Genomic DNA, 21192 nt, shown 5'->3' with positions numbered 1-21192 from the left:
TCCAGCAGCACTTAATACCTGTCTCGATGTGTGATCCTGGGACACCCCATAGACCAGGGAGTCCTCTGTTAAGCAACTGCTGGAGATGCATCAGGACACAGACCACTGCATCCTTCTTTACACCCTCTGAGCAAATTCACAGTCTGCAGAGTTGGGTGACCGTCTCTCTTCTACCGCAGCTATCCAAAGGGCAGCGTGCGTTGGGGGGAGATATGGGGAAGGATCTAACGGTGAGCGGCCCCTCTCACCGCTGGGGAAGGATCTAACCTTGAGCGGCCCCCCTCACCGCTAGCCAAGTGAGGTCTTGGTGCTTGTTGATCAGATCTAGTGATGGGGCATTCTGCCAGATGGTTTGGACAATTTGTTCAGGGAACTGCCCACCGTATCAATAGAATCCCTGTCATAGGGTGTCTGCAGGACTTTCTGTGCTGACCATATCTTTTATTTCAAAAACAGGCTTTATTCATGATAAAAAAACATATAAAAATGAAGAAACAGTGCAAAAAAAATCTAACTTCTTTACACAGTGTGCTTGGAGCAGGGGTGGCGAACCTTTTGGAGATTGTGTGCCTAAATTGCTAATAATCTAAGAAATTCTCTCATGTGCCATGGTAATTTTGAGCAGAGATTATCATTGAATGATAAATTAGTAAAAATAATTATGGACTTCTAAGGAAAAAGTAATGAGTCCTTATTTATGTCTATTCATTGTCTTACGAATAATGGAAGTATGACTGAGAAAGATTGAAATAAATGAAGCATTGTAGAAAAAGCTGATCAAAAAATCTTAACGATGTAGAACAGCACGGCACAAGAACAGGCCATTCAGCCCGCAATGCTGTGCTGAACCAGCTAAAAAGATCAAAAGCACCCAAAACACTAATCCCTCCTACCTACTCCATGTCCATATCCCTCCAACTTCTTTACATCCCATGTGCTTATACAAATGTCACTTAAAAGCCTCCGATGTATTCGCTTTACCACCATACCAGGCAGTGCATTCCAGGCATCCACCACTCTCTGAGTAAGAAACTTTCCCCTCATATCCCCCTTGAGCGTACCCCCCTCACCTTCAATGCATCACCACTGGTATTAGACAATTCAACCCTGGGAAACAGATACTCTTTGTCCACTCTATCTCTGCCTCATAATCTTGTAAACTTCTATCAGATCTGTGCAACCAGAACTGCAAGCCATACCCCAGATGAGGCCTAACCAGTTTTATAAAGTTGTAACATATCCTCCTGACTTTTGAACTCAATGCCTCGACTAATAAAAGCAAGCATTCCATAAGCCTCGTTAACCACCTTATTGACCTGTGTGGCCACTTTCAAGGAGCTATGAACTTGGATCCCAAGATCTCTCTGCTCAGCAACACTGTTAAGAATCTTGCCCTTCATAGTGTACTGTCAGCTTACGTTTACCCTACCGAGGTGCAACACCTCACATGTATCTGTGTAATCTCCATCTGCCATTTCTTAGCCCATATCTACAAATGATCTATATCATGCTGTATTCTTTGCCAGTCTTCAACACTATCCACAACTCCACCACATTTACTAACCCACCCATTTACATTTTCATCCAGGTCATTTATACACATTACAAACAGCAGAGGTCCCAGCACAGATCCCTGCAGAACTCCACTACTTACAGACCTCTGGCTCGAGTAAGTTCCTTCAACTACTACCCTGTCTTCTATATACAAGCCAGTTCTGATTCCAAACAGCCAATTCACCACAGACCCGATGCACCTTAATCTTCTGGATTAGCCTCCCATGAGGGGTTTTGTCAAACGCCTTCCAAAAATCCATGTAGACAACATCCACTGGCCTACCTTCATCAATCTCTCTCAGCTCCTTGTCAAAAAACTCAGTCAGGTTGGTAAGGCACCAGCTGCCATGCAGAAAGCCATGCTGGTTTTCCCTAATTAGGCCATGGGTTTCCAAATGCTCATATATCCTATCCCTAAGAACTTTCTCCAGCAATTTCCCTGCAGCTGGTGTCAAACTCACAGGTCTATAGTTCCCAGGATTTTCCCTTGTTCCCTTCTTAAATAGAGTATTAGCCACTCACCATCCTCCTGAACCTCACCAGTGGCTAAAAAAGACACGAAGATACTGGTCAAGGGCCCAGCAATCTTGTCTCTTGCCTCTTTCAATAGCCTGAGGTAAATCCCATCAGGCCCCGGGGACTTATCCACTCATTAGGAGGGCCAACACCTCCTCCTCCTTGATCTCTAAATGCTCTAACATATTTATACACTCAATACTGATCTCCTGGTTCTCCATATCTTGGTAAATATAAAAGCAAAGTACTCATCAAGTACCTCACACACATCCAAGCAAATGTTCCCCCCTTTATCCTTGAGTGGTCCCACTCTCTCCCTAGTTATCCTCTTACTCTTCATGTACGCATAGAATGCCTTGGGATTCATCCTAATCCTACTTGCCAAAGACTTCTCATGGCCATTCCTGGCTTTCCTAATTCCTTTCTTTAGTTTTTTATTGGCTTCTTTATACTCCTTGTGTGCTTTGTATGATCCTAACTTGTGAAGCTTTATGTACTTTTCCTTTTTCTTCTTGACTAAATTCATCACCTCTCTGGACAGCTTTCCATTCCCGTCCTTGTTTCTAACTGGAACATACCGTTCCTGTACTTGGTGCAATTGATCTTTAAACACCCTCCACATGTCTGATGTGGACTTGCCAGAAAATAGGTGTTCCCAAATTACGCTTCTTAGTTCCTGCCTAATGCTCATCCCTACTCCAATCTAAAATTATCTCACAAGGACCATACGTATCCTTATAAATGGAAATCCTAAAGTTGTGGTCACTGTTCCCTAACTGTTCACCCAGTGAAAGGTCAGTCACCTGGCCAGGCTCATTATCCGACACCAGGACCAGTATGGCCCCTCCTCTTGTTCGACCATCCACATTTTGATTTCAGAAACCTTCCTGGATCCATTTAACAAATTCTGCCCCTTCCAAACCCCTTACACTAAGAATATCCCCGTTTATACGAGGAAGTTGAAATCGACCATGAGAACAACCCTATTATGTTTACGCATTTCCTTAATCTGATTGCAATGGCTTGTCGGGGGGTCTGCAGTACAATCCCATCAACAGTAGTGCAAATCCTCCACCTCTTTTTCCTCCATCTTTTCTAAAATGTCAAAAAACATGTTAATCACCCATTCCTGCTCCTCTCTCAACCAAGTTTCAGTACTTCCATGTACAGATCCATGCTTTAAGTTCATCACACTTAACCAAAATACCCCCAGCATTAAATAAACACACTTCAAACTGTCCGACCTATCATATCTGTTATTTCAATTTTACCTTTCAATACTTTCCCTCACATCTACCTACAAGTCTGATCCTTACATTACTAACCTGGGGCTCTAGTTCCCAGCCCCTGTAAACTAGTTTAAACTCTCCTGAGTAGTGCCTGCTAATCTCTCAGCCAGGATACTGGTTTCTTCTCCCCCCCCCCCTCCCAAGTTCAGGTGCAAACTGTCCCTCTTGTACTGATCACCCCTTCCCCAGAAAAGGTTCCAATGATCCAACAACTTGAAACCCTGTCCCCTGCACCACCTCTGCAGCCACTCATTCACCCATGCCATCACCCCATTCCTACCTGCACTAGTCCATGGCACGGGGAGTAATCCGGAGATCACTACCTGGAGGTCCTTCTACTTAGCCTCTTTCCTAAACTCTATGTACTCACTGCATAGGACCTCTTCCCCATTTCTGCCTACGTTATTGGTGCCAACCTCCAGATGTTCCCCGTCCCCCTTGAGGATATCCTGCAGCTGCTCCGAAACACCATGGACCCTAGCATCCGGGAAGGAACACATCATCTTGGTGTCTCTTTCGCAGCCACAGAATCTCCTTTCAGTCCCCCTAACAATCGAGTCCCCTAATAACGACTGCACTGCTGGACTTTACCCTTCCTCAGAGCCAGCTAGAGTGGCACCAGCCTGGCTGTTGCCATGATCTGGTGGGTCATCCTCCCCAGGAGTATCCAAAGAGGTACTTGTTGCTGAGAGGAATGTCCACAGGGGAACCCTGCACTGACTTCTTAATCCCCTTGCCTCTTAATACTAAACTTTTAAAAATACGTCTGAAAAAAACATCATTTCTAAAAAGTATTGTTATTGCAATCATTTACAATCCAAATACTGATGCGTGAGTTGCTATAGCCGGAGGCAAGCGTGGAACAATTTGTTGCCGAAGGGCCTATTTCCGTGTAGTATTACTCTAGATAACTCAGCTGTTTCAGAACAACAGATCGATCCACGGTTATCCCGGTCTGCTCTACTGATTTTAACTAGCTAATACAGCACTCAACATGCCTTGTAATACTGGTGGAGCTGTTGTTGTTGGGGCTTGCAAAACAAACCAAGTTTACAACGCAGTCTTCTGGTAAACAGATATTCACATGTAATATCCTGTGCATGACATAAAAGCAGCGCTGAGACTCAATCCCCCAAATACGACTATTTAACACACAAAGTTTGGGGTGGGGAGGTTACACGACAAACCTTTCAAAACACTTCGTCTTCTGGGCCCCACTGATGGGGAATGAGAACCCTCGCTTACCTTGCCTCTAAATACAATCACGCTCCGTCCCTCCGCCTGTGGGCAGCGTGGCTTCAACTCCTGGTTTGGAAAGCACTTTCCACACGATGCGGACCAGACCTAGTGGTATAAAATCCAGGTAGAGAAGTCAACGACAAAGCTGACGCCCGCAATGATGCCTCACTGTGTTTTAGATTTTTACTGAATTTGTAGTAAATTATTTAGAATCTCTCTCATACCCTTCTATAGCACCACCGGTTGAAACTGCTGCTCTGAATGTGAAACTACTGATTTCCAGGGTAACCAGATGACGCCGGAAGTAGATAGCAACATACAAAAAACTGGAAGAACTTAGACTCACATGAAGGGAAATGGTTTGTCGGGATTTCGAGTCAAAGCTTTTCATTTCAACATTAATATCCCCAGCGAAAGGAGAATGGTTCTGAATCTTTGCATATGGTTGCATTAAACTCTGGCAAAAATAAACTATTTTCTTTGCAAACTTCCATTATTTATTGAATTGTACTCTGCCTTACAGTATGACTAATGTTAGAGAACCTAAAACTATCTCCTCCTGTGATTTCTTACTCTTGCTATCATATCTTCACCAAGCTTGAGTTTCTGAGTGAACCAATGCTTGTCCTTTAGTGACAAATCTACCTCACCTCCATTTGCAAAGTAGTCATCCAATCTGTAATTGGTTTCTATCACCTGCGGAAGACTAGTGGTATGAAAGCTGAGAACTGGGGGAATGCAGTCCTTGTTCGGCATGGTAGGGGAGGGGTTGAAAAGAAAAGTGTGCAAAATGGAACAGGCATCAACAGTTGTAGGGGTGAAATCAAAGTTGAGGAAAAACTTGGATGTACCAGTGTAATTTTTTTTACCGGAATACTTAAGGAGCAGCTCGGGAAACTAGGAAATCTGAATGGAGTCTTTTCATTAAGTCCCAAAATGATTGGAAAATGTCCGATAAAGAAAACTGTGGGTTGATAGGCTTTTAATGGATATTGAACACTGACTTCAGCCCTGTGATGGACATTGAGAAGTCAAGAATGGGAAATTTAATTTCCAACAGGCTTCAGGAATGCAGGTCCAGACCTGAGATGGGTTTGCTGGAGTTCACAGTTAATTCACAAAGAGTCCTTAATGATCAATAGTTACTGGAAACCCCAGGTCAAAGTACAAAATTCCCATTAAATCCATATATAACTATATATGATGTAATTATGTAAGGACTTACAGGGAAAAAAATAATTTTTTGTCACTTAAACATGGGCCAAAAGCACAGTTAATAATTCACTCTAGAAACATGAGTTCTTTTTTTCTCCACAGACCATACTTGACACCACAGAAGTTAATAATAATGACTTTATAGGGGTTCTTGGCATACTGGTTATGAAATGTAGAAAGTCAACATGTAGATAACAAACATTTTTGGAAAGAAAATACATTGCTCCTCACTGCAAGGGAATTGGTAATCTTGGAAAACTTAATACCATTCCTGGAAACAACGTGTAGATTTTGTCACCTATATCTGAATTAGTACTTGAATAAGTAAGAGCATAGATTGCATTCACTTTTGGATCAGTACTCACTATGAGAACTATAGTGAGTACTCACGATGAGGAGAGGTTTAGAAGAATAAACAGCAATTTGATTGGATAATATTTCAAGGTTCTGTGGGGGTTTAACAGGATCGATAATAAAGAGATGATTCCTCTAGTTAAAATTCCAGAAGTAGGAAAATGTAGGACATTGGACATGTTGGACTAAGACAAATTGGGAAACTTGTTGAAGCATAGTTAAAGACTCAGTGTTTTCTAACCTAAAAAGTGCGTGGTTAACTAATTAATGAGCTTGATATAGACTGAGATAGAAATAGATAGAAAGAGATGGAGACAGAGGATATGAGTGACTTGTTAGGAAATTCCTCTGTGGATGCCAGAGTGCTCCAGCCTCCCGAGGTCTGCATCCAAGCCATTCTTATATCTGGGCTACTAAGTTACTTACAGTTTGCTAGATTTCCTCTGTCTCCCCCTCCCCATTTGCAACTCGTCTGGGCCTCCTTTTCATTTTCTATAGTCTCTTATCACCTCAGTTATCTTGCCAACATTCCTTCCCTTATAGGATCGTTTTTGACCTCTGCACCGCAGTGCTTTCCCTATCTCTGTAATTGTTTATAAACTCTTCATTTCTTAACATCTCTCTGTTGTAATTCGAAAGGATGGTTCATCTACTTGAAACGTTGATTTTATCTACCTCGTCACAGAAACTTTCTGACCTGATGCAGAATCGGCTTTCTTCATCCCTAAATTTCATTTGCACTCTGAAAATTCGCAAGTCCTTTTTGGGATATTTACTTTTGTGTAATTGATAAATTAACGATTAACTTTAACAGAAGATAATTATAAAATGTCTCTCCTTTCCTTTGTGAAACATACATGCAAGCGGATGATTGTAGTTCCGGTCAAAAACGACTGATGAGTGTCAGTGAATGTTTCCTCTACCTTTGTGCGATGATCTTATTGGGTGAAGTTCAGGAAGCTCCGCCCGCGCGGCAATTTTCACTTTGTTACATTGGAAAGGTTTGGTAAATCGTGAGAAGTCCATCATTCAGAGTAGTGTGGAAGGCAAGAAGTGGGTAGAGCGGGAGGGGGAAAAAGAGGAATAAATTCTATAAACTGTAATTTATGAAAAGAAAATCTGTATCAACTTAGTTTGTATTACTCAGGAGAAACTGTGAGGAAAAGACCAGACTAATATTAGGCATCTTTCTTTTTTTTTATTCCCAGTAAGTAAGGTCTCTTAAACATTAATTTATTTCGATTTTACGAGCATATTAATGGCTCCTGAAAACCTAAGGCAAGTTTTGGTGGAAATTCCAAACCCTCAGCCTAAGATTGCTGGTGAGTATAAACTATGTTTAAATAGACGCGGAAAAAATAAGGCGCTCAACTGAGACGAGGCGATGGGGGAGGGAAGGGGAGAGCGCTTATTCACCAGTTTTAAATACGGTATTGTTGAAAATCAGTAGTATGGTAATAGATTTTCAATATTACACCACTTCAATTAAATTGTCAATCAGTTTCACAGCATTTCTCTCAAAAAAGCAGTTACATTTTTTTTAATAGCAGTTTCTTTGCGATATTGGCGGGTAGACGAGAAAGCAATTTCCATCCCGCACGTTTGCCAAAAATATGATGCTTAACATTTTAAATTAGCACATTATAGATGTGGTCTATATGTATTATAAATACATCGTGTTAATTTGTTAGCTAAAATAAATTGATTATGTTGATCATAGCAATGGAAATCGCGGGACGCGCCAAACGTGAACCAACAATTAATGGGTGTCCTCATTTAAATACAATATTGATCTTAAAATTAATTATTGGATTTTGGATGCTATTGTAACTTAAATATATATTATAAGAGTTAACAAAAACAATTTGTACAGACAAACACTGGTAATGATGATCCTTGTTAATAGTGATTGGCCGATTATAGATGCAAAGAAAATGTAAGATCAGGGTTAAAAGGAGATGTATCATTTTTATATTAAGCATGAATGCTACGTGGTTGGGTCCCCTAAACTTTTAAGCCTGGCCATTTGAACAGACCGAGAGAGATCTGTTGGCCACTTCTCGTTTTACTTTACATTATCTTCCTTTTAAAAAAAATTAAATTATCAGTGCATTAACAGAGTTTGGCACCTATATTTCGATGGATGACCTACAAAGAGTTCATAGACTGAACTTTCAGCAATAAGCAAAATTCAACAGGAGAGGTTCATAGTACCTTTGTAGAGTGATGCTGCTTACCGTTATCTTCCTGCCCATGTTACTTCCCTGTTGCAGCTTGGCATTCAACTTCTTTACCATTGGAAATGTTCTGCCTTTGTTTAATGATTTAATTCTTAAGGAATCAGTAAGAAGAAGAAAAATCCAGTTCCTCTGTCTACATCTATCTGTTCCAATAAAATTCTACACCGGTACTTCGAGATATTCTTCAGTTTTGATTTCTTCTCCCCCAGTGTTGATACACTCCTGATGAGGTCTTTTATATTTCGTACACTTTTAGTTTCATCCCCGTTTTGTCAATTAGGACTTTATTCCCTGGAACATACCTGACTGAGTAAAGGTGTATAAGCTCACAAGGGCCGTAGACAGGGTGAAAGCTGGTACCTTTCCAGAGAGGTGGTCTGCTAAACGCAAGAAGGAATGGATTTAAGGCAAGAGTCAAGGGGTTTACAAGTGACATCAGGGAAAGTTACTTAATGCAAAGATTGGTTCACATTTGGAATTCTTAAGCCCATTGCCCCTACTGGGGCATAGGCTGCCAACAGTATCTCACCTGAGTCCTCTATCTAGGGCCAGTCTTTCAAGTTGTCTCCAAATGTAGCCCCCCTGCTTGGTGCATCATTGTTCTCTCAGGGATGAGATCTCTGGAGCTTCTGTTTGCAGTCCTGGGTTTTATAGGACAGGGTTGCTAGCCCCATGGCCAACCCTCCTTTTGCAGCCAGGCTTGTGACTGTCCATTGCAGAGTTGTGCATTTGGAATGAGCAGCCAGAAATCGTTGTTGAGGCAAGCACATTATCGAGCTGGGTTTTAAATGTTGCTAATTATATTTGGTAGGAGAGGTTTAGAGGGCTAAGGGCCAACCTTGAGCAGATGTGATTAGCTCACTAGGCAACACAGTCAGTGTGAACAAGTTGGGTAAAGGGGCCTGTTTCGAAGCTGTATGACTCCATGGTTCTATAACTACCGATGTGCACGTTCTTCCTATTCTATGACGGAAAGAAGATTTTACATCCATATATTTAAAATGGGTGCTTTTCTATATCATTCAAGACCAAATGCTTTCAGCAGATCAGGAGTGCCCAGAGTTCGGTTAGCTGCCTTGAGCACTTGTTGCTTTTTGAAATAATAGGAGGAAACTAATAAACAAGCAACAGCATTAATTTTGTTGTTAATTGTTTTTTCCCTCTTTTAGTCCATCTTCGCAGGTCTTACGAAGAAATTCTGAGCTCTACAAGATCACCAATGCGGTTACCAGCACTTCATGCCAATGTTCCTCCAATGTCTTTTCTGAGAAGAGAGAATGACCCAACAGGTGATTGTCTGGTTCAAGATGTGAATGTTAGAAACATAGAACATAGAAAACCTACAGCACAATACAGGCCTTTCGCCCCACAAAGCTGTGCCGAACGTATCCTTACCTTAGAAATTACCTAGGATTACCCATAGCCCTCTTTTTCTAAGCTCCATGTACCTGTCCAGGAGTCTCTTAAAAGACCCTATCGTATCTGCCTCCACCACCATCGCCAGCAACCCATTCCACGCACTTAGCCACTCTGCGTATAAAAAAAACTTACCCCTGGCATCTCCTCTGTACCTACTTCCAAGCACCTTAAAACTGTGCCCTCTCGTGTTAGCCATTTCAGCCCTGAGAAAAAGCCCTGGACTATCCACACAATCAATTTCTCTCATTATCTTATACACCTCTATCAGGTCACCTCTCATCCTCTGTCGGTCCAAGGAGAAAAGGCCGAGTTCACTCAACCTGTCTTCATAAGGCATGCTCCCCAATCCAGGCAACATCCTTGTAAACCTCCACTGCACCCTTTCTATGGTTTCCACATCCTCCTTGTAGTGAGGTGACCAGAACTGAGCACAGTACTCCAAGTGGGGTCTGATCAGGGTCCTATATAGATGCAACATTACCTCCCTGCTCCTAAACTCAATCCCACAATTGATGATGGCCAATCCACCGTATGCCTTCTTAACCACAGAGTCAACCTGTGCAGCAGCTTTGAGGGTCTATGGAATCGGACCCCAAGATCCCTCTGATCCTCCACACTGCCAAGAGTCTTACCATTAATACTATATTCTGCCATCGTAACTGAACCACCTCACACTTCTCTGTGTTGAACTCCATCTGCCACTTGTCAGCCCTGTTTTGCATTCTATCAATATCCTGTTGTAACCTCTGACAGCCCTCCACGCTATTCACAACACCCCCAACCTTTGTGTCATCAGCAAGTTTATTAACCCATCCCTCCACTTCCCCATCCAGGTCATTTATAAAAATCACTTAGAGTAAGTGTCCTAGAACAGATCCCTAAGGCACACCACTGATGACCGACCTCCATGCAGAATATGACCCGTCTACAACCACTCTGACTTCTGTGGGTAAGCCAGTTCTGGATCCACAAAGCAATATCTCCTTGGATCCCATGCCTCCTTACTTTCTCAATAAGCCTTGCAGGGGTATCTTGTCAAATGCTTTGCTGAAATCCATATACACTACATCTACGGCTCTTTCTTCATCAATGTGTTTAGTCACATCTTCAAAAAATTCAATCAGGCTCATAAGACTCGACAGTAATTGAATATGTACCAGGTTTGTGTGTGTGTGATCATTAGTGCAATAGTTGTCATCCAGCCATGTAAATAAAAGGCAATAAACTACTTTTTTTTGGGGGGTGCTGGTTTCATGAAATACAGATTTTACTCAAAAGGTCAATGTACAATCATATGAATTAAGAGTTTGAGTAGGTCACTCGGTCACTATTTGTGATTTATAAGGACATGGGTGATCTCATAATCTTGATTGTGCATTTTTGCCTACCCTGCAGTACGCTGGTATGTCCCCAGCTATCAAGAATCGATCCAGCTTTTCTATACAGGGAAGTCAAGGGTTCTTGGGTTTCAGTTAAGATTCTTCTCGTACTTCTACACACCAGCAGACAGGAGTCCTGCTTGTCTGACCATTCACCACAAGACAATATGCACATTGCAAGTCTTGGCATAGCAAGCCTTATCTGATCTTCCAATGCTTTAATATGCTTCTTTAAATAAGATCTTTACTGTACACAATTCCTCAGTTGTTGTGCAGATGGTTCTAAAGCACTGATATTCAATGCTGCAGCGAGTATGTCATCAGGATAATAGGTCAACAGTAGCCTTGGTTGGTTAGTTACCTTGGGAGTGTGTGTGTTTTTTTTTGGCCAGTGTGCTTGGCTGTTTCATCATATGGAGTGAACGGAAACTGTCTGAAAACTGGCTTCTGTAGTTCTGGGGAGCTCCTGGAAATGGGTCAGTTGCTTTGTGTTTTGTATTGAAGATTGTCGTGTAACCTTCCTCATTAAGGTGATCGGTTCTGCTCATAATAAACTGAAGATGTTCATTTATCCGCCCCTTTCATTTAGCAGTGTAGTTCTGCTCTGCCATTCACAAGATCGTGGAATTAACTTACTGCTTCAAAATTCAAAATAAAATTTATTATCAGTACATACATGTCACCACATACAAACCCTGAGATTTTTTTTCCTGTGGGCATATTTAGCAAATCTATAGAACAGTAACTGTAAACAGGATCAATGGATAACAAACAGTGCAACTGAATATATATAAATAAAGAGCATGAAATAACAAGGTAAGAGTCCTTAAATGAGTGTAGTTGTCTCCTTTTGTTCAAGAGCCTGATGGTTGAGGGATAGTAACTGTTCTTGAACCTGGTGGTGCAAGTCCTGAGGCTCTTGTACCTCCTACCTGATGGCGGCAGCGAGAAAAGAGCATGGCCTGGGTGGTGAGGATCTTTGGATGCTGCTTTTCTATGGCAATGTTTCATGTAGATGCGCTCAATGGTTGGCAGGGTTTTACCCGTGATGTACTGGGCCAAACCTAATACCTTTTGTAGGATTTTCTGCTTGAAGGCATTGGTGTTCCCACACCAGGCCTCAATGCAGCCAGTTAACACACGTCTAAGTTCACTAAGGTTTTTGATGACATGCCAAATCTCCGGATAATCTCCCTCCTATGTGTGGATTCATCACTGTCTTTGTCACAGCCCACAACAGTGGTGTCATCAGCAAACTTGTGCGTATGTTGGAGCTGTACTTAGCCCCACAGTCACAGATGTAAATCGAGTGGAGCGGGAGGCTAAGCACGCATCCCTGAGGTTGTGCGGTTTCTAGCCTTTGTATTTTACAACAATGTGTATAAAATAGCAAATTTTCACCTACTCTTTAGTAGTTTATACGGCAGTTCTCCCGTTAGGACAAGGCCTTAGGCATTATTGAGGAGGCTGTGTAAACTGGTCCTTCTACTATTATTTTAGTTACTTACAATTAAAACACTACCTGTTATCAGAAATACGGAGAGTTTGTTGCTGTATCTTCCTCTGAGTTGGGAAATTCAAGAGGCAGAAATTCATCTATATTGCTTCATCATAATTTGTGCTTAATCCAGCTAGAGCAATTAGAACAGAAGGCAAGGGTGACAGTTTTTTTGGGATTCCATTGTACTTATCTGATATAACGGCTCTAAAAACTTCCTTGCCTTCAAATCTCTTGAAGTATTTGCATTATGCATGTTACCTACACTTTGTACGTGATCCCAATGTCATAAAAACCACAGAGTTTTTGAAAATGATATTAGTTGTTCCCCATGTTTTTGCAAAATTATGGTAGGAAATATTTGGGCCAAGTGTTCACTGTGCCCATCTGTTAATTAAATTTGTTGTGAATCAATTATGGATGATCCTCATGAAACTACAAATGCATATTGTTTGTAGGTTGATAGATTTACACATGTGGTGCAGCTAGTAGAGCTGTTGGTTTACAGCTCCAGTGACCTGGATTCTCTCCTGGTCTCATGCTGTCTTTGCGGTCTCCCATGTTCTCTGAGTGACTTTGTGGATTTCTTCTGAGTACTTTGATTTCCACCTACATGTCAAAGACATGCAGATGGTAGATTAATTGCCTGTGGTGAATTGCCTCTACTATGAGTAGACTGTTGATGGAAAATGTGGGGTGAATCAAATACATATAGTGGAGGATTAATTTAAATAGGTATTTGGTCAATGTACATTTAACAAAAACGTAAAATAAATTATCAGAAAAATTGTCGATACTGATTGGAAACGTATAAGCATATAATATGCTTTTTGTTAGCCTTTCTGATCTTTATTGTTTTGTCTGGGTCTTGTAATAAAGCAACTGAACGTATTACAACAGGCATATATAGATTAATATGCTGGTTTCAGCTATTGGCAATTATCCATCTTTTGATTTTGTTTGTTTTTCTTTTCCAGCACAAGATATTTCTGAAGTCTCGTCGCTCACCAGAAGGAAGTTTGGAGCTAGAAGAACGTGTTCATCAACTTTCATCAGTGATAAAAATCCTTCGGAAAATGGCAGTGAGAAAGGTGTGTGTGCCTGATGCCGTTTATTTTGAGTGAATGGTGCCTATTTTATGGTGATTTCTTCTAGTGTGTCATTTACAGAAAAAATAAATGTGTACACCCTAGACACATTCTGAAATGTATCACCCAACAGAAATATTTCCATGAAAGAGGTAACAAAATTTTAAATTTTCTCTTTTCAGAATCGCCTTTCAAGAAACGACGACTACATTTTAAGCCAGATGGAAATTTGCAAGTCAAACTGAAAGATTTTCTATCATCTCAGCTAGTGCAGACTCTGTTGCACCAATATCCAGCAATTGATGATGAGGTATGTAGTCATGCTGTGTGAAATTAACTTAAAACACAGCAAAAAAATTTATAAATATAACTGTAACACGAGCTGTTGGATTCAGAATTATATGACATCTAATTACTTCCTCCTGAAACAGGACGTGAAATTGGTTCTTCCATCATTGATCTTGAAATGTGCTGAGAAGCAGCTGGAGATAATCAAAAGCAATGTTTTTCGTTCTATACCACGATGGCGCTTGGGTTCCAACAGAGATGCCTACTGCTATCATAAAGCACATAATCATCTTCAGGTTTTCAAGGTTTGTATTCTCCAACCAAGATGGACTGTAATTGTTTCCCTTAAAATTTCCTGCCTTTATATTTCTAGGGTGTTACATACCCCGTAACTGGGTGTCTAACCAGCAGAGAAAGAAGAATTCATTGGAGTCTGGTGGTACCAAACTAAAGGTGTTTATTAATAAAAAAATAAGCAAAAACCATATCAAAAATGCAAATATACATATAAAACAAGTTAGCAGTAATAAACCTAAAAGTGTAGGAATAATAATAATCAATAATAAACAAGCTCTATTGATGTCTAGGGGTAAATAAATTGTCATAGAAAAGTATAAAGTTCAGTTCATGAGTGCTGATGTAGTTATGGTTGTTGTATTGTAATCGTTGGAGAGAGAGAGAGCGAGCAAACAAGATGTAACAGCTACAGTCAGGCAAACCTTCCTTTGTTTTCTTAATCCGTCGTATCGGTGTGGTCACTCAGTTATGACCTCTCCGTCCTTCTGCTAGACCGTTCTTCTGTGGTGGACTCATCACTCTGGCATGAGTGGACACACACACAAGTCCCCACCGGCCCTGCTTTTACACTGATAGCCTTAATGACCAACCTCCTGGTTCGGTCTCCGAAGCCCCTTCTTTCTTGTGGCTTCCTACACTCAATCAGTGTCCACTGGCGTGTCTGGAGGGTGTCTCTCCAGACCTATCTTTTATCCCTACTCACGGGGACTCAGCTATCCATCACTCCTGAATGACTGTGTCCATCAAATAAGGCCACTCCTTCAGTCCACTGAGGAATGTTTATGAGCAAACTATTGTCCTTGCAGCGAAACAGTAAATAATTCAAAAAGGAGTCACAATACGGTTAAGCAGCAATTTCCCCCTCTCTCTTATCTGTTGCCGATGTTCTTGCTTGTTTTTCCGTCTCTCTTTCTCATGGTCAGCATAGCAACAGTAATAGTTTGTGGTTCTCAGGAGGGGATGGTTAACTCTGTACCCCATTGTCCATCAGGTCTGTTCATCACTCATAACAAGGGATACTTGTTTATACTTAATTGGGTGGACACCATCAGTTACTATATATATACTTCCAAATGCTGGTAACCCTTCACCCATATCCTTTATGGAATTTTATCCCTGAATGCTTTTGATGATTTTTTTATATTCAATTATGAAATATTTTAATTTTCTGCCTGTTTGATTAAATATTTAATAACACTTGTCTTATGTAGGCCATCTTATAGGCACTGTTTCGATTTTGGTTATATCTGTAATGCTCCCGTGATGAAGTGCTTTGAGAGGTTGGTCATGGCCAGAATCAACTCGTGCCTCAACAAGGACATGGGCCCACTGCAATTTGTCTATCATTACAACAGGTCTGCAGTGAATCCCATTTCACTGGCTCTCCCCTTGTCCTTGGATCACCTGGACAATAGCAACATCTCCATCAGGCTGCTGGTTATTGACTTTACCTCAGTATTCAAACAACATACCCTCAATTCTAATCAAGAAGCCCCAAAAACTGAGCTGCTGTATCTCCCTCTGATCGAGGGATCAACAGCAGAAATGGTGAGCAGTTTCAAATTCCTGAGTGTCAACATCTCTGAAGATCTATCTTGGATCCAACATTTTGATGCAATCATGACACTGGCTATATTTCATTAGAAGCTTGGGGAGACCTAGTCTGTCATCGAAGTCTTTCGCGAATGTGGTGAGCATTTTAACTGGTTCCATCACCATCTGATATGGAGAGGTCACTGCACAGGATCTTTTTTTTTAAACTGCAGTAAGTTGTAAACACGGGCCACTCCATCATGGACACCAGCCTCTCCACAGGAAGCATCCATCAATAAGGATCCCCATTGTATAGGGCATACCGCTTTCTCATTGCTAACATCAAAGAGGAGGTACAGGAGCCTGAAGGCACACACTCAATGTTTACGGACAGCTCCTTCCCCTCTACTGTCAGATTTCTGAATGGACAGCGAACCCCTCTTTTTTTCTCTCATTTTGCGCTACTAATTTAATTTTTCTAACATATACTTATTGCAATCCATAGTTTTTATTATTATTTGCCATCACAAAACAAATTTCTTGACATATGCCAGTGATATTAAACCTGAATCTGGTTCTGTTTTAACTGGCTAGATGCAGAAATAAAACTGAAGAGTATTGATGGTGGAGGAGGGTTCACTCTAACTTTAATGATGCATCTTCCGCTGACTGGTTTGACCGAGTGTTCGGTGAAAGTATAATTATATTTCTTCTTGTTACATGGTCAAAGGGCTTTGTTGGTTAAAAATGTAAATGAAATGTAACAATCAATACAGTCGGCCCTCCTTATCCACGAGTTCCGCATGCGCGAATTCAAACAACCACGAATTGAGAAAACCCGGAATTGGTCTTACAGCACTTGTTGTTCGAGCATGTAGACTTTTTTGTCATTATTCCCGAAACAATGCAGTATAACAACTATTTTACATAGCATTTACATTATATTACATATTATAAGAAATCTAGAGATGATTTAAAGTATATGGGAGGATGTGCATAGGTTACTGCGGATTGGGATCGAAAAAAAAATCAGAAGTTCTCTTAGTAAGTCGGAACAGTTACATCCGGTATTATTTAGCGTCAGTTAGTCAAACGTTTGTCTTAGTATATAGTATATATTTTACCTTTCTATACATATAAAACACTTAAGAACGTATATTTCAGTGCTGGGCTTGGGAACGGAAGTTCCCGAGTTCAATCCAGTGACAGATCGCTCCCAAGCCTTTCTCACTTTATCCTTTAAAGTTGTTCCAATCAATCGTTGACCAACTGTAGCCTATCGCTTTTCCAATGACTGACGGCGTTTCACCTCTTTCCGATCACTTTATTATTTTCAATTGTGATTATTTTCATGAACAGAAACACTGCAGATTCAGAGCTCCACCGCTGGGTCCTAAGGTCCACCGCATTGAGACAGGTTGAATAAGGGACTCTAACATCCGTGTTTTTATGGTATCTGCAAGGGGTCACGGATCCAATCCCTCGTGAATAAGGAGAGCCAGCTGTACTCCTTTTTATTATTTATATATTTAATTGTTTTACATGTAGAGAATAAAGCTTTCACTGTTATAGTCTTAATCCTGAGTAAAGCAAATGGTAGAAAAATAGGGAACCTATTTTAGTTTCAAAAGCTACTGAGTGAAGCTCTGGGCATCCTTTCCTTCTCAGAAAGGTGCAGTAAAGTTCTGATGAGTTATATGAAATTTATTCATATCAACATAAGTGTTTCACATTTTTGTATCTTTGCAGAGAACATGCTTGGAACAAGGAAAGCTATTATTGCAAGCAGGATGCTGGGAAACTTCATTAAACTATACGCTGATTGCGTGGCGGTATACCAGTGAGCTTCCACACTGGGATAACAGCTTCCATAATGAAAGTACACAACAGTGTTTTACACTTTTAGCTGCTCAGGGCACGACTGCCTTACAAAGAAGCTCTCTGGAGCTGGAGAAGTATAAACAACTTAGGAAAAGGTAAATGTTTCAACATAGATATTTGAGAAGGAATGAAATTAATTTTTGGAAAGGGGTATTGAATTGGCCGTGCGTTTGATCAAACCAAAATACTCTAATGTAAATGTGAAAACCACATTGTTATTAATGTTGGTCACAGTCCCAGATGGCTAACCGGGCAAAGAATCGGTATTTTTTATTAAAGGGATATTGTGACTCTTCCATGAAATTAAATAATTATATTACAAATAACCAATCGATTTTCAGATTGTAAAATATTTACATTGGATCAGTCTTACATTTTAAATTGTTGGGAAAATTTTAACTTTGTTTAAATATATGTCCTCATAATTAATTGTTTTTGGTCTCATTTCTCTATTGGAGCTTTTCTATATTCATTTTCATTTATGGATTAAAAGTTTTTGTAAAATTAAAATCCACTAAAAGTGAACAAATATATCATTTTCATCCGTAAGACTTGATATTGTAAATGAACAGTATGTGATATGAATTACATAACAAATATTTAAACTAACCTACATATGCACTCAGTGGCCACTTTATTAGGTACCTCCTGTACCTGACAAAGTTACCACTGAGTGTATTTTTGTGGTGTTCTGCACACCTTTGTTGTAATATGTGGTTATTTGAGTTACTGTTGCCTTCCTGTCAGCTTCTACAGTGGCAATTCTCCTCAGACCTCTCTCATAAACAAGGTGTTTTCGCCCAAAGAACTGCCCCTCACTTAATGTTTTTTTTTTGTTTTTCCACACCATTTTCTGAAAACTCCAGAAACTGTTGAGTGTGAAAATCTCAGGACATTGGCAGTTTCTGAGAAACTTAAACCACCCCATCTGGCACCAACAAAGTCAAAGTCATTTAGATTACTTTTCTTCATTCTGATGTTAAGCCTGAAAAAACAAATGAATTGCTTGACTGTGCCTGCATGATTTTATCCACTGGGCTGCTGCCATATGATTGACTGATTAGATACTTGCATTAACAAGCAGATATGCAGGTTTACTTAATAAAGTGTAACTGAGCGTATTGTTGTTTGCCTTTCATGCAAAGCCCAGAGCTTCAGTTTTCAACTTATTTTCCTTGCTTTTGTGTACATTGATCATGATGTTCCCTACTCCAGTTTTTTCTCCAGAGTTTCCTCCAATTTGTCCTTTTGGGAATAACCTTGTCATACTGAATTAGATGAAAATATTATTGTTTTTCTTCTTCAGGTCAAAGGGGCTTGTTAGTTTAAAAATGTAAATAAAATAAACAATCCCTATTCCCTTTCATTATTTATACATAATGTAATCATTTTATGTATGGATACTAAATGCCTTCGCAACTATAATCACAATTTGGAGTAAAGCAGTTGGGGGGGGGGGGGAAGAGAACCACCTTGTCCCCACATATGTTGTAGCAAAATCATCAAAAGTTAGTGAAACAACGATAATAAATGTAGTAACTTACTGGGCCAGACTGGGAGGGACGGGGTGGGAATATGTACGTAAAATTGCATAATGCCCTTGTTTCTGTATCTTTGGACATGCATTCATTTGTAAAAGTAACCTAGTTACTATGGTTTTGTTGTCTGAGTTTACTAAAGAACTACATCAACAATGACCATTGAGGGCTAAGATCTGGTGTTGATAAGTGTCAGCTTAACCCTAGCAGTGGAGAAGCTGAGTAATGGATGTGGAAGCATTGGAGATTTACAGAAGAGATTTACCAGGATGCTGCCTGGTTTAGAGAGTATGCATTATGATCAGTGATTAAGGGAGCTAGGGCTTTACTCTTTGGAGAGAAGGAGGATGAGAGGAGACATGATAGAGGTATACAAGATATTAAGAGGAATAGATAGAGTGGACAGCCACCGCCTCTTCCCCAGGGCACCACTGCTCAATACAAGAGGACATGGCTTTAAGGTAAGGGGTGGAAAGTTCAAGGGGGATATTAGAGGAAGGATTTTTACTCAGAGTGGTTGGTGCGTGGAATGCACTGCCTGAGTCAGTGGTGGAGGCAGATACACTAGTGAAATTTAAGAGACTACTAGACAGGTATTTGGAGGAATTTAAGGTGGAGGGTTATATGGGAGGCAGGGTTTAAGGGTCGGCACAACATTGTGGGCCAAAGGGCCTGTACTGCTGTATTGTAATTTGAAAAACACTATTGTAATTTATGTAACATATTAAAAGCAAGTGACAACTTTTAAACTGTTATCTAACAATTCTATTTTCTGTTACAGACTGAAAATTGCATATACACAAAACAAACTGGTCAAACCCTGCCTTGAAGAATTGGATAGTATAATTGTGGACCTGGAATGCAGTTCTTCAGAACATAAAACCATCTTACCTAAATGCTTGAAATGTGACATATAGCATGTCCATAGTCAGAAAATCCTATGGTTTAAGAGGGAAATGGTGGCTCCAGTCCACTTTGGTTTGTTGCAAAAAGTTTAGATTTAATCACAGATCTGTTTGCTCAAAATGGTATGTCCAGATCAGAGTATTTCTACTTTCCATTTGAATGGATGCAGTACAACAATATGGAAAGTTGGAATTAAAGGGAGATCCCTTTGGAGTTTGAACAAATGATGGATTTTCTGGAGGAAATAATTTTTTCTACTTGTTTCGGAAAGTTAAGACTGGAGCAGGTAGCCTGTGTCCTCCAATTCAAGTTGTTTACTCTAAATGGAAGAATAGCTTGTGATTTTTAACCTCAAAATGGAAACTGCAGTATTGTCTTGACAGTAGGATCTTGTGGAGGTTTGCGTGAGTTTTGGTACTCATTGTCTTGGCTATTTCTGAATGGATTTTTTCAATGGAAATTTGACAGTACTAAATAGCGATTTTATTTTTAAAATGCAGAGTGTATTATTTGAAAATTAGTGAATCTTATTTAACTGCTTTTTGTGTAAGAAAGTGAAGATTTGTAAATCAGAACATGCAAGTAGAATGTATAGTACAAGTTTGGTGTAATGGCAATATTAGTAATCTAATAATGACAATTGCACTTTAACTTTTGACTGTGTTGTTTTAATATAGTTTTTCTGATAATATACCAAAAAAGTTTTTCATTTTGGCCAGAGTTGGGAATATTTTTCATATGTGTATAAATACTATTTTCTTTAAATTATCTATGGATTTCATATGTGTAAGTTTACCTAGTTCTGAGTAATGTCATACTGCAAGTTGATATTCTTATTGAAACGCTGAAATACAATGTAACTAAATGGGGGGAAGAGTCACCTGTTACTGTAAATGAATGATGTGATGTTTTTAAGAGTTTTCCAAATAAAATAAATATTGACTTATCACTACAATAA

At 40.0% G+C, this 21192-nt stretch overlaps 2 protein-coding genes across 7 annotated transcripts in view; one reads left to right on the top strand and one right to left on the bottom strand.

Moving 5' to 3' along the window:
* Positions 1 to 4685, bottom strand: part of cmss1 (cms1 ribosomal small subunit homolog) — a 290453-nt gene extending 285768 nt beyond the window's left edge. For 3 of the 6 annotated variants that reach the window (XM_073045150.1, XM_073045154.1, XM_073045152.1), the window contains exon 1: positions 4605 to 4681. The gene's annotated coding sequence lies outside the window, so the exon portion shown is untranslated. Of the gene's footprint in view, positions 1 to 4546 lie in introns of all 6 variants that reach the window. The other 3 variants (XM_073045151.1, XM_073045147.1, XM_073045148.1) reach the window with 2 other exon arrangements.
* Positions 4686 to 7196: 2511 nt separating this feature from the next.
* LOC140727284 (uncharacterized) lies at positions 7197 to 21192 on the top strand. The gene is made up of 7 exons (XM_073044545.1): positions 7197 to 7489; positions 9577 to 9696; positions 13681 to 13794; positions 13974 to 14101; positions 14223 to 14384; positions 17659 to 17885; positions 20110 to 21192. Exons 1-7 carry the CDS (start codon positions 7426 to 7428, stop codon positions 20243 to 20245), a joined length of 951 nt encoding a protein of 316 aa, XP_072900646.1. The 5' UTR covers positions 7197 to 7425; the 3' UTR covers positions 20246 to 21192.

Source organism: Hemitrygon akajei, chromosome 5 (genome assembly GCF_048418815.1).
Source record: "Hemitrygon akajei chromosome 5, sHemAka1.3, whole genome shotgun sequence".
NCBI lineage: Eukaryota > Metazoa > Chordata > Chondrichthyes > Myliobatiformes > Dasyatidae > Hemitrygon > Hemitrygon akajei.
Note: the sequence above shows the minus strand (reverse complement) of the source record. Positions and strands in the feature narration are given on the sequence as shown.

Excerpts from the sequence above, each read along its gene's own strand:
- LOC140727284 (XM_073044545.1), top strand. The coding sequence starts at position 7,426 with ATGGCTCCTGAAAACCTAAGGCAAGTTTTGGTGGAAATTCCAAACCCT. Across the intron at positions 13,795-13,973 it reads GGAAAATGGCAGTGAGAAAG|AATCGCCTTTCAAGAAACGA; the intron begins GTGTGTGTGCCT and ends TTCTCTTTTCAG. Across the intron at positions 17,886-20,109 it reads TATAAACAACTTAGGAAAAG|ACTGAAAATTGCATATACAC; the intron begins GTAAATGTTTCA and ends TTTCTGTTACAG.